Source organism: Microcaecilia unicolor, chromosome 8, assembly GCF_901765095.1.
Source record: "Microcaecilia unicolor chromosome 8, aMicUni1.1, whole genome shotgun sequence".
NCBI lineage: Eukaryota > Metazoa > Chordata > Amphibia > Gymnophiona > Siphonopidae > Microcaecilia > Microcaecilia unicolor.
Window position 1 is genome coordinate 77,369,042 of NC_044038.1, and position 17,151 is coordinate 77,386,192.

Consider the following 17,151-nt stretch of genomic DNA (forward strand, 5'->3'; position numbering starts at 1 on the left):
TCCAAATTGCGATTTTTGAAAGGCAGAATTTGGACCTTTTACACTGCAGTTCATCCTAATACCATGGGGTGCAGATTAGGTCAAGGTTTTCACTCCTCTCATTCCAGCTAGATAGTATTCATGCTTAGTATTTCAATTCACCTCTCTTTACTCCATATGAGTTAGTATCAATCACAGTCCCTAGTGCGTTCCTTCTCTAAAATTTAGGATCAAGCACTCACCAGATCTACTGCTCTCCAGTTTCCAATCCTTTCCCCATTAGGACTGTTGGTCAGCATCCTTGATCTTTCTCAAGTGAATATGAGATCAGATTTCTCCACTGATCTGTTCCTCTTTCTCTTGATGGCAACCCCTTTCACTCTCATTTAAGAACTGGGCTCTCTTTACTTCCATGAGCCTCAGCAGCCAGCTGTGCAACAGACTGGCAGCTTCTATGTTTTCTCTTTCTCCATCTAGTCCACTGGAGCAGGGAGCAAAGAGAGTCTCACTCACTCTCTTCCTCCACCCTCTCCTCCTGTCCTGACCTGACCTCACCTTCCTTACTGGACTCCTCCAGGAAGAGAAAACCTACATCCCTTCTTTAGCTCTAGATTTTCTACTTCCTTCCAAGGGCTAAAGCTTTAATTATATTGATCTACTTTTCCAGAATAGTCCACCCCTTCATAATACTCAACTGGCACTTAACTGCAGCAGGGATTCAGAGAGTTCAACTGTAACTACATAGGAAGGCAATTTCACATCCTGCTACACCAGAATCTCATCCTCCAGCTCTTTCTGGCCCAGGAATCAGATTCAAGAAATTTTGGTGGCCTGACAGATTGCACATACGTCGCCAAATTAATATATAAAGTGCTAAATGGGATTACAAAATACAGAACAGAAAAAACAAAGACAGTTCCTGGAAGTGGCATGACTAAACCCTCTCTCAAACTGCATCCTGATGCCCACAAGGGTTCTGCATCCTGGCATTGCTCTCTGAGATATGAACAGGAGTTCTGTTTCTTTTATATTGACCCAATATATCAACAATGGCGAATTATCCACTACTTTCAAAGAAAACTTTTGCCAAGCACCTTGTTACAAGTTTAATTTTGAATAACTAGTGTATGACATATTATGTGCAGTCCAATTTGTTAAAGATTATAAGACTCCAGAAGCAGGCAGAAGGTTCCTGCCGAAATACTGAGGAGATAACCACTTGCTTGTGGTATCTAATGTGGATTATCATTCTTGGCGTCGAGTCCATGACATTGTGAAGATGAACAGCTGTTCCTTCTTCAGAAGCCATGAACAGCTTTTTCGTGTTTAAATTTTTCAAATAAAATTTTCAGTTTAGTTGTTCTATATGAGAAGGATAAATGATTGATGACTGTGGACTTATGGTTGAGGTCTAAAATGGGTTGGCTCATAAGAGGCCTCATAACCTACAAAGAAGTATGAAACTGATATTCTTGTCATTTAGGTTTCAGTTTGTTTTGTTCTTTAGTTATTAATAAGTTTGTTCTGGAATACTATTCCTATTTCCACTATTTTTTGTTTTATATTGACAGCAGTCATGGATTGAATAACCTCTGTTAACTTTTGCCTACTGACCAGAGAAGAAAAATGCAGTGAAATTAGCTACTTTGTTAGACTTAGGTCTGAATTATCAGTTGGCCCAATTCTGGGTAGCACCTGGGGTGATTGCCCATTTCACCCTGCCAATGATTTCTGGGTTTCATGCTGGTCAGACTACAAATTTGGGCTGGTGGTATAAGGAAACATATTTTGCCACTCTAGATGCTGTTTCTTCTGTTTTCTCTAGGACTATACAGAGTTCTCCATGCTCATTTGTTTGTGGGAAATGATTTATTTTCCCTACCAACTTCTGGAAATATGCATTTCTTTCTCTTTACACAGTGAGCCCATTAAAGACAGTGGAAAGTACCGGTAATAGAAATTGTAAACCGCATAAGTCACCTCAGGGATCACTTGTGGTATTTCAAGTGCTGAAAATAAAATTAAATATCTCAAGTTGTAACTTTTCAATAAAATGTCATGGACTTAAAATAAATAAATAAAGAGGGGTATTTCTGGATCTTTTACATTGGTGTTGCACTATATGGTTTCTTTAGGTCTGGAATTCAGTTTTTATTCTGCACTTTTCTGTTTCTTTCTCTCCCTCTATCTGTCTCAGAAGGGTAGACTGCATAGGCCATATAGACAGGAATAATCAAACGGCGCTGGCGAAATAGATTGCCGGCGATCTATTTTGGTGGCACCGCAAACAGCTGGCTGGAACCGTATTATCGAAAAAGATGGCCGGACATCTTTTCTTTCAGTAATATGGTTTGGACCGGCCAAATGCCAGAGTTCGCCGGTTTTGAGATGGCCGCCTTTGTTTTTCAGCGATAATGGAAACTAAAAGCGGCCATCTCAATCCCGGCTAAATCCAAGGCATTTGGTCATGGGAGGAGCCAGCATTTGTAGTGCACTGGTCCCCCTGACATGCCAGGACACCAACCAGGCACCCTAGGGGGCACTTCTAAAAATTAAAAAAATATATACAAATAGCTCGCAGGTGCATAATTCCCTAACCTTGAGTGCTGAGCCCCCCAAATCCCCCCCCCAAAACCCACTCCCCACAACTCTACACCACTACCATAGCCCTTATGAGTGAAGGGGGGCACCTACATGTGGGTACAGTGGGTTTTGGGGGGGTTTGGAGGGCTCAACACTTACCACCACAAGTGTAACATGTAGGGGGGAGGGGATGGGCCTGGGTTTGCCTGCCTGAAGTCCACTGCAACCAACAAAAACTGTTCCAGGGACCTGCATACTGCTGTCAGGGAGCTGGGTATGACATTTGAGGCTGGCATACAGGCTGGCAAAAAAGGTTTTTATTTTTATTTTGTTAGTGTGGAAGGGGGTTGGTGACCACTGGGGAAGTATGGGGAGGTCATCCCCCATTCCCTCCGGTCATCATCTGGTGAGTTGGGGCACCTTGTTGAGGCTTGGTCGTGAAAATAAAAGGACCAAGTAAAACCAGAGAAATACTCATTAATGCCGCTTTTGTTTTTTCCATTATGCGCTGAAGCTGGCCATCTGTTAGCCACGCCCATGCCTGCCCATGTCCCACCTTTGCTACACCGCCGACATGCCCCCTTGAACTTTCGCCAGCTCGGCGACAGGAAAGTGGTGATGGTGTCAAAAAAGGGGGTTTCGATTATACTGATTTGGCTGCTTTTGAGAGATCGCCTGCCATCTCCCGATTTATGCCAGAAGATGGCCGGCGATCACTTTCGAAAATGAGCTGGATGGTCTTTATCTGTGGTCATTCTGTATATTTCTCTGCTGTCTTTCCCATCTTTCTTTTTTGGTTTTTGGCTCTTCCCAGTTACTTTCTCAGTCTGTCTCAGAACTGGTACTGCCTTTTTTGCTGTCATGTTTGAATAATGAATATGCTACCTTCCCTTTCCTCCTCCCACAAAGATTCCAATGAAGCCCCTTGAAGAAGTATTTTTCTGTCACAACAATAACTTGATGAGGCATTTAACATGATTGTCTGAACACAATTTATAGTGAAGTAGGGTTAGAGTAAGGACATCAGATTTCAACATAACTTCTCTCCATGCCAACCACCAGCTGCCACTAGGAAGACTAACATAGCACCAACTATAACTATGAAAAGTATTACAAATATTACGCCATGACCCTATAACACCAATACACCTACCACAGACTGCTATATTGCAATAACATGTTATTGTCCATTTGTGTATGCTAAGCTTTAGTAAAAGAGCCCCTAACAAAATACTGCACCTTGATCACACACACACATTCACAAAACACAGCCTCACACAAATTAGAAATATGACGACAAAATTTTACTGAAAACCCCAAAGAAGTCAGAATCTGCATTCAGAGCAACACTGGAGAAACAAAAATAGAAATGTATTTCATTTTGTGCTGAACAAAATACAAATACATCAGAGATGCACATTTCCCAAAGATAACATTCTCAAGTTAAATTCAAAACAAAATACTTTTTTTTCTACTTTTGTTCTCTGGCCATTTTATTTTTCCAATCATGTTGGTCCCATTATCTCTCTTCTCCTTTCCTCTATCTTCTAACTGTGATGTCTCAACAAACTGGTTATGTTCCACCTGCCTCTGATTTTTTTAAAACTCTCTTTCAGTGTCTGTTGCCCTTTTGCTAGTTCTTCTCTCTTACATTCCTCACCTACATCTTCATTTTAGCTCCTTCCTCCATTACATTCTTTTACCTCTCTCTTAAGTATCACTCTCATTTTCCTCACTCTTCCTCTTTTTACTTTTCTCCTACATATTATCGACTTTTCATCTCCTTCTCTCACCTTTTGCCCAGCTTCATTTTCTCTTCTGTTTTCACCTTGTCCCTATTACCACATGTCCATTCTCTGTTCTAATCTCCCCCCAACCACAGTCCAGCATCTCCCTTCTTTTTCCAGACCACTCCATACAGTCCATGATATCCTCTTTCCCCCTCTCTCTCTCTGCCCTCATAGTCCAGCAGCTCCTCACCCCCTCCCCTTCCCCTCTATCCCCATGGTCCAATGTCTCTCTGTCTCCTGTCTCTTCCCTTGTCCTCCTACTATCCAGCATCTCCCCTCTCAAGCTTCTCCTTCCTTTCCAGCTTGTCTCCATCACCCTCCCTTCCATAGTCCAATATCTCTCACACAGAAACAGGACGACTCACACAGAAACAGAATCCTTCCAGATCAGCTGCAGCAATGCGCTGGCCCGGAGACCAGCGCTGAAGAGGACTTCGGCTGGCGGGGGTTGGGGACCCACGCCAGCACAGGTACCCGACAGCAGCGGCGAGGGAGGGTTGGCAGCGGCGGGAAGGGGGGTCGAAAGGGTCAGCAGCAGGGGGCCAGGGCCAAATCTGGGGGGCCCATGCCCCCGTGGCCCCACGTAGCTATGCCCCTGGCCCGAAGTAACTTGTTTGGCCCCACTAGTTGCAGACAGCGCGACTCCTTTCTCTGCTCAGCATTGCCTGCCCCTGCGGCTGCTTTCCTCAGGTCACACATTCTCGGTCTCAAAACTGAGCATGCGCAGCCTGAGGGCCCAGCAGCTGATAGACAGGCAATGCAAGGGGGGGGGGGCCCGGTGCTGGAGTTTTCTTTCTCCTGCTCCTGTCAAGATGCGATCACCCGGCTCCCGTCAGGAGCAGGAGAGAGAGAGAGAGACCCCGGCGTTAGGCCACCCTTGGAGGCCCGGGCCCAGAAAATGTTGTCCCTCCTCGGCGGCCCTGGCCATGCTAGCGATTCCCATGCTGAAATTGTGACAAAGCCCATTCAATTCCTATGGGCTTTGTCGTATTTGCTACGCCGAAGCCCCTAGAGCGGCTTTGTAAAAGGAGCCCTAAATAAAAGAGAAGAAAGGGGGGAACCCTGAGGAACCCTCATTTCATCTTCCAAGCATTTGAAAAGGAACTACTAAATTTTACTTTATATGACCTGGATGTAAGAAAGCCATTAAACCAAGAAAGGACTTTTTCATCAATTACAAAACTATTTAGAATGCTTAATAGCAACTGGTGATCAATGAGGTCAAAAACACTTGAGGGATCCACTTGTAAACTAATAGTATTTTGTCCTAGTCAAATAAGATTCCTACCCTTAACTAACAAGAAACCCAGAACTGTCTCAGTGCTATCGTTAGCACGAAAGCCTGACTGAGATTCGCGTAAAGGTTGGAATTTATTCAAAAAATCAGATAGTTGTTTAATAACTATTCCCTCCATAATCTTTATATAAAGTGGGATAGAGGCAACCAGGCAATAATTAGCAATATCTGTAAGTGAATGTTTCTCATTTTTTGGCATAGCCAGTGGTTCCCAAACCTGATCCAGATCAGGAGTTCACTGCACCAGCATCTGGCAACAGCAGTCCTCTTTTTTCCTATATCACACCTTAAAATGGATAAACACAACCAATGGCAAATAAAAGACACAACAAACTGGCTTTGCTCCATCATCTCCTAATAAAGGAAATTGAAATTACTTTTGCTATGGATTGTGGGAAATACACCACCTGCAAGCAGATCATGAGACAGAATAAGAAAACAGAGTGTCCTATAGCTGAAATCCCCAGTCTGCCACTTTGAACTGTCCATGCAAAGCAGCTAAGGGAGGAAGTCCCAGAGGCATTCAGAGAGCAGAAGAAGAAGACAAACTCAAAGAAAGAAAGACACACTACAGGATAAGCAGAAGGGACTCAACATTTATGTTCACACATTGTTCTAATTCCTCAAAGGAAATTAATGGATGTGATTCTCTGTATCACTGTGCCCATCCCCTGAGCCCTTCAGCTCTAAAAGTGACAGGCTTGTCTGCTGTGCCCATCCCTTGAGACCTTCAGCTCTAGCGATGACAGGCTTATATGATGTGCCCATCCCCTGAGACCTCCAGTCCTAGAGGTGACAGGCTTGTATTCAGTGTCTATCCCTTAAGACCTCCAATCCTAGAGGTGACAGGCTCATATCCAGTGTCCATCCCTTGAAACCTCCAGTCCTAGAAGTGACAGGCTTGTATCCAGTGTCCATCCCTTGAAACCTCCAGGCCTAGAGGTGGCAGGCTTTTATCTGGTGTCCATCCCTTGAGACTTCCAGTCCTAGAGGTGACAGGCTTGTATCTGGTGTCCATCCTTGAGACCTCCAGTCCTGGAGGTGACAGGCTTGTATCCTGTGCCCATCCTCTAACACCTCCAGTCCTAGAGGTGACAGGCTTGTATCCAGTGGCCATCCCTTGAGACCTCCAGTCCTAGAGATGACAGGCTTGTATCCAGTATCCATCCTTTGAGACCCCCAGTCCTAGGAGTGACAGGCTCTGTACCCAATCTCCTGCGAGTTTGCAGGTTAAATATACCCATGCCCATCACCTGAGCCCTCCAGTCCTAATAGTAACAGAAATGCCCATCCCTTGTGAATATCCAGTGTTTTCAATTGGTGATTATTTCTCAGGGACTGATGTAACATCATATGTGAGCTGATTGTGTTTTGCGTCCAAGTAATCTAAGATAATAGGGGCCCTTGAAGGAGAAACTGTGATCACTCACCTGGACTTTTTATTCTCTTTTTTGAGACTGTGGGGGCACCTTTATTCTCTCATTTAGATTTACTCCTCAGTTTATCCCCCTTTTTTCCTTTCCTCTTTCCCTTCCTGTGGTTTTTGAAATAGTAAATATCTTCAAAGACTAGAGGTCCCGTTTGATCTGTTTGTTCTGAGAGAAATGTTGATGTTGTTGCTTTTCTATTATGTATCTTGTACGTTGTGCCTCGACTGAAATAATAATAATTTAAAAAGAGCTGATTGTGAACCCATCCCACAGCACATGACATTTTTGAAAGAGTGACAAATCTACCCAGCCCATGTTGACATTTTTCACCTTGTGATGTTGGCAGCCGGATCAGTCCTGATTGACTGGCATTGCAAAACCATTGTTACTGTGTGTTTCATCATCTTCAGAAAGCTCTGAGTCTATCACCAAATCTCCCCAGCAGGAAAAACCCAGGGATTTTAGATACCAAGAATGCAAGGGAGGAGAAAAAGATTCAGATTCCCAGAAATTAGCCAGGCAGAAAGAGTGAAATCTAGTTTCATCCACAGTCTCAAGAACATGAGGTAGACACTGTATTCCCCTGAAGTCTTAAAGTGCAGAATATTTATTGTTTTGTATTATGTACCCAGAGGAAAATATTACTAGGGAAAGGCAGCCAGAAATTTTTAATTTCATGTTATTTCCCATGTCATTTTCAGGAATGTCTGTTTTATTTGTTTTCGTTTGGCTTTTTTGATGTTGTTATTGTTTCAATAGATTTTTATTGAATTTTTCAGCAAAAGAGCTAGAATATATAACTCAAATCAATCAATAACATTTTCTACATAATCTAACTCTGCATTTGACAGTATCCCAATTCTTCTCAAAACTCTCCTCCCTGTCTTCCTTCACTGTCCATTGCCCCCTCATTCTCCTCAATTCCCTCTCCCTTACATTAACCCCACCCTTCCACCCCATTACTTCTCCCAGTATGTCCCCAGCCAGCAGTCTGTTGCTTTTTCAGACACCTGCCCCTGCCCTAGTCCACCCATGTCCCTCCCTTATCCTCACCCCCTCCTCCCCTTCCCCCTTTTCTTACCTCTTCAATTCCCCTAGGTCAGCACTCATCAGTCTTTGTGTGATCATGACCCCATAATCACAGCCAAATAAAATTGTCTAACCCTCTCCCCCTCCCCCCGCATTGCAGAAGATGCACCTATGGAGAGCCCACCCAGGTCATAACCCCAAATGCGGGTTTTGTGACCTCATTTGGGGTCCCACTCACAGTTTGGAGTGGGAGGAGTAGCCTAATGATTAGTGCAGCAGGCTTTGATCCTGGAAACCTGGGTTCAATTCTCACTACAGCTTCTTGTGACCTTGGGCAAGTCACTTAACACTTTGTTGCCCCAGGTAAGATTGTGAGCCCCCTAGGGGCAGAGAAGGTACCTGTATATAATGTGTACATCTACCCTGTTTCCCCAAAAGTAAGACATCCCCCGAATATAAGACCTAGTAGAGGTTTTCCTGAATTGGTAGATATAAGGCCTCCCCCAAAAGTAAGACCTAGCAAATTTTTGTTTGAAAGCAGGGCCGCCGAGAGCCGGACAAGGACGCCCCCGGGCCACCCCCCCCCCCCACCCGAGGTCGCCAGGCCCCCCCTCCACCCACCCTCCGTCTCTCCCGGAACTAACCTTAAATGCCTCCTTTCACCTTCGCAGCAAGCAGGAGCAGGACAGACCTCTCCTTCCTTCCATGCCCTGCCCTCGCGGACATTACGTCAGGCGAGGGCGGGACATGGAAGGAAGAAGTGGCCTGCCCTGCCGCTGCTTGCTGCGAAGGTGAAAGGAGGCATTTAAGGTTAGTTCCGAGAGCGACGGAGGGCGGGCGGGCCAACCCCGATCCAACCCCGATCTTTCCCCGAAAAATAAGACAGCCCCTGAAAATAAGACTTAGCACATTTTGGGGAGCAAAAATTAATATGAGTGTCTTATTTTCGGGGAAACACGGTAGTAACAGTAGTAGTAAGCTCTGCCCTATGTATAATGGTCCTTCTTTTCTGCCTAGCAACCCTGCTTCCTCAACAACTTCTGAAGGTACTCCCATTCTTTACCCTCTTAATCATAATGCACCCTTCGTTCACTGCAGTCTCTGTCTCCAGTCTTGAATAGTGGGGCTTTTCCTACCTTCTCATAGCACTGCAATTTCACACCTGGCTGCTTCACATCCCCATCCACTACTACTACTAATCATTCCTATAGCACTACTAGATGTACCGGCACTGTACACATTATATGCAAGTACTTTCTCTGTCCCTAGAGGGCTAAGATTTGGTACCTGGGACAATGGAGGGTTAAGTGACTTGCCCAAGGTCACAAGGAGCTGCAGTGGGAACTGAACCCAGTTCCCCAGGATCAAAGTCCACTGCACTAACCACTAGGCTACTCCTCCACTTTGTATCCATTTCTTCCATTGTTCTAGTTTCCCCACAATCCATCCTAACAAACCATTTTTGGATTGCTTTGCCACCTTCACTCTCCCTCTAACAATCAAGGCTTCTATCACTCATGTCCAATTATTTTCCTGAATTTTTGGACATGTCCACCAGATACATATAAAAGTACCAACTTCTCCACATTGCCTCCAACACCTATCTGAGGCTCCAGGATACATCTCTTTAATTTGTTCTAGTGTTAAATATCACTGAGATGCTACTTTGTAGAAGTTCTCACAAACCAGTATACAGGGCGAAACCTTCATACTCTTTGAATATACTCACCCATTCTCAGTTCTTCCCCAAAATTGTGCTCCCACTTCAATATATAATGAATTCCATCCTTGCAAATAGCTATAAAACAGGTAATCACCCCCTTTAGCCTTTTCATGGACCCCTCAAAGACCTTCCAATTGTTCCCTTTATTTATTTAGAATTTGTTCACACCTTTTTCACTAGTAGCTCAAAGTGAGTTACATTCAGGTACACTGGATATTTCTCTGTCCCAGGAGGGGCTCACAATCTAAGTTTGTACCTGAGGCAATGGAGGGTTAAGTGACTTGCCCAAGATCACAAGGAGCAGCAGTGGGATTTGAACCGGCCTCTTCTGTTTTCAAGCCCTTTAAATGCATATAATGCATATATCTGCATTACCGGAATAAAATCCCCCTCCAGAAGTCCATATGTTTCCTTCAACGTTGCAAATGGAATTAATTCTCTATTCTCCGATAACTACCTAAACCAAACCAGACCTTTTCTTTCCCATTATTTGTACACCCCTAAGTCCCACCCCCCCCCCCACCCTAAAAAAGTCTGGTTCATAACCCAATGCTACACTGCTCGATAAGTTGGCTGCCCCTCCCTCTCTCCCCATATTTCTAAAAGATGACGCATGTAGGGATTCTCCATTCTTCTCCCCTTATACTGTTTCTCTGGACAGCCTATTCCTAAGCATTACCACTCATTCTATGCCATTATAATCCTTGTACTTAGAATAATTTTCAATTTCTACACGACCTGGGAGAACGTCGCTGATGAGATTCTTGAGTGACACTGGATCAGCTGTTGACTGACACAAACCAATTACTTCATTCTTGGTTCTGGTCTACTTTGGGTGGACAGGTCTGTAAATTCCTACATTTAAATCAGCACCAGCTTTTTATCCACTGCTAAACCCTGTTTCTACTACAGTCCTCTATATCTGTCCAAAGCATGCTCAGATCCTCTTACAGTGCTGGCCTTCACACTTTCACCGGTATGGCGATTCCAGTCTTTGTCATCTGCCTCAGTACAAGACCCGATGGATTAAATGCTATATACGGCACTTAAAAAATTGTCACCGAAAAAAAACAGTGCTTAGTGTTACAGTGAAACCTCAGTTTTCGTCGATAATCCATCCGAAAACAATCAGCAAAATCCCAAACCGACGAAAACCAAGGCAATTAACGAGGACGCCCAAAATCGGGAGAAGGACGTCCATCTTCCGATACAAATTGGGAGATGAACATCCTTCTTTTTTGACAAAATCCGAGGCAACCGACGAAAACCGAGACAAATTTCTAGTCGAAAAATCAACGAAATCCGAAACCGACGAAAACTGACGTGAACAAAAACTGAGGTTTCACTGTATTCTATAAACGGTGCTTAACGTTAGCAACAGGAACCAAGACTACATTTAGGCATGACCACTTACATCAACGAAACTTTGGTGTAAATCTCCACACTGAAATTAGGCGCAAATTCCCCAAATTCTATAACAAGGTGCAGTGGCGTACCGAGGGCGGGGTGGTGGGGGCGGTCCGCCCCGGGTGCACGCCACTGGAGGGGTGCAGAAAGCAGTCGCGCGGCTGTCAACTCCGCTGGTTCCTTGCGCCCTCTGCCCCGGAACAGGTTACTTCCTGTTCCGAGGCAGAGGGAGCAGGGAACCAGCGGAACCGACAGCCACGCGGCTGCTCTCAGTAGGTAAAAATGCACCTGGGGGGGGGGGTGTTGTGTTGCACCTAGGGGGGACGGATGCCACTGCACCCAGTGGGGGGTGCGCAGCGGCGATCTGCCCCGGGTGGCAGCCAACTAAGGATTGCCACTGATCTACCCTTGACCTGCCTATGGCCATGCCTTCTTTTTGGACCCACATGTAAAATTTACGCGCAGATCCCGCACCTAAATTTACATGCATAAATTTTAATGAAAGCTAATTAGCACCATTAACTGTTAAAATTCCAGTCATCGATGCTAAGGGCCCATTATTCAATTAAATTGTGTGCGCAAATTGGGCACACCCAAATTTACACATGCAATTTTTAGCAATGTTTATTGAATTTGGGGGTATATGTAGTCCAACACCTGGGCCCTCACCCATGATTTACCACCAAATTTTATCATAACCCAGACAGTACTCAAAACTAACACAGCTGATGATCAGTGATATTAGGGCTGTAATCATGGCCACTTTGTGTAGGTTGCCTCAGCCTTTTTGAAAAACTGATGTGCTCATAACACCGCCCTTGGCTCACTGGCTTGTCACCTGGGGGCAATGTCCCCTTTTGGGTTCATTTTGCACATAGCATGACAGTAATGAACCTCACTCCTAAGCCAGGGTATGTGAAATATGATCTCAGTCTCTCAAAAGTACTTGCTGTAGTACTTCCATGCTTCCATCTTTGGCCCTCTAAGGTTCATATCATGCAGCAATAAAAAGAAATAAAAACAAAAAAGGAAGGCAAGGTGATACCTTTTTATTGGATTAAATTAATACATTTTTTCACAGACTTTCAAAGGCAGAACCTTCTTCAGGTCATATATGTGCAAAAGATGACAATATCAAAATATACAGTATATAAGTGAGACATAACAAACATTCCAATTACAGTCTCAAGGGAAAGGTATAGTGGGGATGGGGAAGTAGTAAGAAACAGGGAGAAGTACATGGGTAATCAGAATCTGACAAAGCAGTATAGTTTTATAGTTCATATGTGATAGGAAACTGCTTCCTTCCCTCCCCCCCCCCCCCCCCCCAACACACACACACCTTTCCCTCAAGACTGTCTTTTGGAACATGATCTCATATATATTTTGATATTGCCATATTTTGCTCATATCTGACCTGAACAAGGCTCTGTCTTTGAAAGCTTGTCAAAAAATCTATTAAGTCGTCCCAATAAAAAAAGATATCATCTTTGCTTATTTTATTTCAATTTATTACCTTTAAAGTGGACTTTAAACATAGCATCCATGCTTTATTATATCATACGTCAGTCACACTGATGGCAAATTCAATATGAACCTTCACAAGCAATGTAATATACTGTAGTAATCACAAATATAATTTTGCTTGTATATAGAAATTAGCCATAAAAATACAACTTTAGAAAATTTTCTGTTGATTGGATTTAAAAGGACCTCAGCAAGGATGTCTGGCGGTCTGTTAATTTCGATGCCGCCCAGGACTCTCCCAAATTTGTCACCAGTCCCCTTAATATTTTTATAACTTTTTATCTCTTAAATATCTGCTCAACACTTTTCAAACTTTTGTAGTTGAATATAGTACTTAGCTTTTGCATAAGCATGGTTGGCTGTAGGGGTTCTGCAATCCGACATGTCACATATTTTGCCTACAAGAGGCTTTATCAAGGATGACCCCCCCCCCAAATTTTAATGCCTGCTATTCATGCCGACTACTAATTTTTATTATATTATACAGCATAAGCTACTTCCTCGTTTCTGTATCTTAGCCCCCTCCCCCCCATCACTATACTCTTTGTCGTACCCGTGTGTATTTGAATTCTGTCACGGTTCTGTTGGTTACTGCTTTTGCTGGTAAGCTGTTACCAGCACTGATCCTTTAAGATGCTGCACATGATCTCACGTACACATTATGTGAATCAGGCAGTTACTGCTGTGTCTGAATGATGTAATTTATGACTCTTTCAAAGATGGCTGCCCCCAAAGAAAAATGTGTACCCACTTTATACCAATTTACTGAGCTGCTTTCTTCATTCTCTTTTAGGTGTTCTTTACAAAAACAAAAGAGCACCTTTTGGGCAGGATGGTCTCTCTGAAACCCCCTATGAGTAGAGAAGCCATTGAAGGAATTCACATGAAATGTAACATTTGAGAGGTTTACACAGAGAAGAATTTAAAGTGATACATAAGAGAGACACTCACTCAGTGAGTTGGGTAAAAACCCAGAAGACACATGAGAGTGAGAGGGGAAGGAGGGGAAGGGAAGAGAGGAGTGGTAAGTTGACAAAGGACCATATCTAGATAGTGGGATGGCTGATGTGAAATATTAGGGGGGGGAGGTAGGGCAGAAGTACAGGCAAGTGTCCTTCATCCCTGTGACTAAGGGGCTCTCCTACTAAGCCATGGTGAAAAGTAGCCTGCGCTAGTTTTGGCCTGTGAAATTGGCGTACACTCAGGGGGATTTTCGAAAGAGAAGGGCGCCCATCGTCCAACACAAATCGGGAGATGGGCGTCCTTCTCTCAGGGTCGCCCAAATCGGCATAATCGAAAGCCGATTTTGGGCGCCCTCAACTGCAGTCCATCGCAAGGACAACCAAAGTTCACAGGGGCATGTCAGAGGCGTAGCGAAGGTGGGACTGGGGCGTGCTTAAGAGATGGGCATCCTCGGCCAATAATGAAAAAAAGAAGAGCGTCCCTGACGAGCATTTGGTCGACTTTACTTGGTTCCTTTTTTTCATGACCAATTCTCAAAAAGGTGCCCAAACTGACCAGATGACCACCGGAGGGAATAGGGGATGACCTCCCCTTACTCCCCCAGTGGTCACCAACCCCCTCCCACCCTAAAAAAATGTTTTTAATTTTTTTGCCAGCCTCTATGCCAGCCTCAAATGTCATACCGAGCTCCATGACAGCAGTATGCAGGTCCCTGGAGTAGTTTTAGTGGGTGCAGTGCACTTCAGGCAGGCAGACCCAGGCCCATCCGCCCCTACCTGTTACACTTGTGCTGGTAAATGTGAGCCCTTCAAAACCCCACCGAAACCCACTATACCCATATGTAGGTGCCCCCCTTCACCCCTTAGAGCTATGGTAGTGGTGTACAGTTGTGGGGAGTGGGGTTTGGGGGGCTCATTTGGAGATGGGCGTCCTCGGTCATTTTTGAGATGGGCGTCCTCGGTTTCCTTTATCGCCGAAAACCGGGGACAACCATCTCTAAGGTCGACCATCTCAACATTTAGGTCGACCATCTCTAAGGTTGACCTAAATGTTGAGATTTGGGCATCCTCGATCATATTATCAAAATGAAAGATGGACGCCCATCTTGTTTTGATAAAAGCGGTTTCCCCATCCCTTCATGGGGCCGCCCTGCGGGGCCGGCCTCAGGAAAACTTGGGCACCCCGTTTGATTATGCCCCTCTCTGGGTCATTTTTTACCGTGGTGAGGAAAAGGCTTGTTTTTTTTTTTAATGGGGCAGTAAATGGCCATGCACTAATATTAAAAATTAGTGCATGGCTATTTACTGCCTGAGCCCTTACCACCACTTATTTAAAAGGCGGTAAGGGCTCGCACGCTGCTTATGTGGTAATCAGGCAGAGCGCAGCAATGTGGGCGTGCTGCCGATTACCACTGGAAACACCTCCATGGTAGAAAATAGACAATTATTTTCTACTGTGGGAAACTGCGTGCATCAACTGAACTACCAACAGACGTCCGCGCTACCCCGGCAGGTCGATATGGCATGCACTACCCTGCGGTAGCCCTACTGCAGCTTAGTAAAAGGACCCCCAAGTGCTGGAGGTAAAGAACACTTTTGCAAGGGTTGTGCATCCCTTGGAGTACATCCTTGTTTTTTTTAGTGGTGCTTGTATTCTGTGGCCTGCTCCACCAACAGCCACGTGGTATATTTATGACCCCTACACAAACCATGCTTTTCTGACTAAATAAGACCAGTAAAACTACAACACAAAATGTTATGTGAACACTGAGCACCAGAATAACTGAACTTCTGGAAGTCACAAAACCAGTTAGAAAGAAAGGGGGGGGGGGGGGGGATTCAAACTCAGGAACAACATATGAATTACAAACCTCACCCATACTTTCACAGTACTTTTCAAGAGAATTCACTTTTCCCTGTGGAAAAAATGTCACAGCACACTGCCACGACTCACTCAAAACCCTCTGGCAAAAACTTTCTTTTTATATAGTCAGACCTGAAAAAATTATTTGTGGTCAACCTCCCCCCCCCCCCCCCCCCCCCCCCCCCCCCCCACATTTCCCGTCTTTTCATAAGAACCTTATAAGTCACCCTATTAAGAAAACTGCACCCCAAATTTTCGGCACAAAGTACACCGGTACCAGGAACTAGTATTTTAGCATATCCCCCCATCATAATACTTAAGAACATCAACATCTGGTAATACCTTTGCACCTTGTAAGCCCTAAGAGATCCAGGAGAGGATTAAATAAAGCTGGAAGCCCTTACCCTGTTGTCTGCATCGCTGGAGTTTTTCCTGCTGCCACGCGCTCTCTCTGTCTGTGTATGAATTGTAATCGCGTGCTCCAGTTTCACTACATGGAAGTGACTCACGGAGGATTCATCAGCTGGAGGGAGGGGATTCCCAGCACCTTGTGATGTCACACACTATATAAGGAGATCTTGAGCAACACCCACTCCCAAAAATACAGCCTATGTGTACAAGCAGTGCAGCCCAAACTAGGGCACGAACAATACCAGCGTGTACTGGGACACTGCCTGCAGCGTGGCGAGCACATTGCAATAGTACTGGTTAAACACCAGCCCCTCGCTTGTACAGTGGCACTGTTATGGCTTCGATTTGGTTTTTTAAAGAATGTTTACAGTTTGGGGCAGGATCATGGCCATATGTCCATTTATTTCCATTACATTCTCCTTCCTTCGCAGGAGCTTTGACACTGGGAATGTCTTTTCTCCTGAGGTTTACGATGTATAGTGAAAGAATTTTGCTCTCTAAACCCTAAACAACTACTAGAGCTCAGGAACTGATTCGGTCACAGGAGAATCTGGTGAAGGAAAAAAAAAGTTGAGGGGATGTTTATTGATGCCTTTAGTAGCTGGTGATGTATTTGTAGGTTGTTTTTCCTTAATGGCCTGGGAATGATTACAGTCCTGGCAGCCGCCCCCCCCCCCCCCCCCCCCTCAATTACCGTTTTACAGTGGTGGAAATAAGTATTTGATCCCTTGCTGATTTTGTAAGTTTGCCCACTGACAAAGACATGAGCAGCCCATAATTGAAGGGTAGGTTATTGGTAACAGTGAGAGATAGCACATCACAAATTAAATCCGGAAAATCACATTGTGGAAAGTATATGAATTTATTTGCATTCTGCAGAGGGAAATAAGTATTTAATCCCTCTGGCAAACAAGACCTAATACTTGGTGGCAAAACCCTTGTTGGCAAGCACAGCGGTCAGACGTCTTCTGTAGTTGATGATGAGGTTTGCACACATGTCAGGAGGAATTTTGGTCCACTCCTCTTTGCAGATCATCTCTAAATCATTAAGAGTTCTGGGCTGTCGCTTGGCAACTCGCAGCTTCAGCTCCCTCCATAAGTTTTCAATGGGATTAAGGTCTGGTGACTGGCTAGGCCACTCCATGACCC

General features: G+C 44.6%; 1 protein-coding gene across 1 annotated transcript in view; it reads right to left on the reverse strand.

Moving 5' to 3' along the window:
- The window catches only part of LOC115476025 (protein BTG3-like), a 41,439-nt gene extending 25,377 nt beyond the window's left edge, over positions 1-16,062 (reverse strand). The window contains exon 1 of the mRNA XM_030212134.1: positions 15,996-16,062. Within this exon, the coding sequence (XP_030067994.1) occupies positions 15,996-16,009 (14 nt within the window). The 5' untranslated portion in view covers positions 16,010-16,062. The remainder of the gene's footprint in view (positions 1-15,995) is intronic.
- Between the last annotated feature and the right edge of the window lie 1,089 nt (positions 16,063-17,151).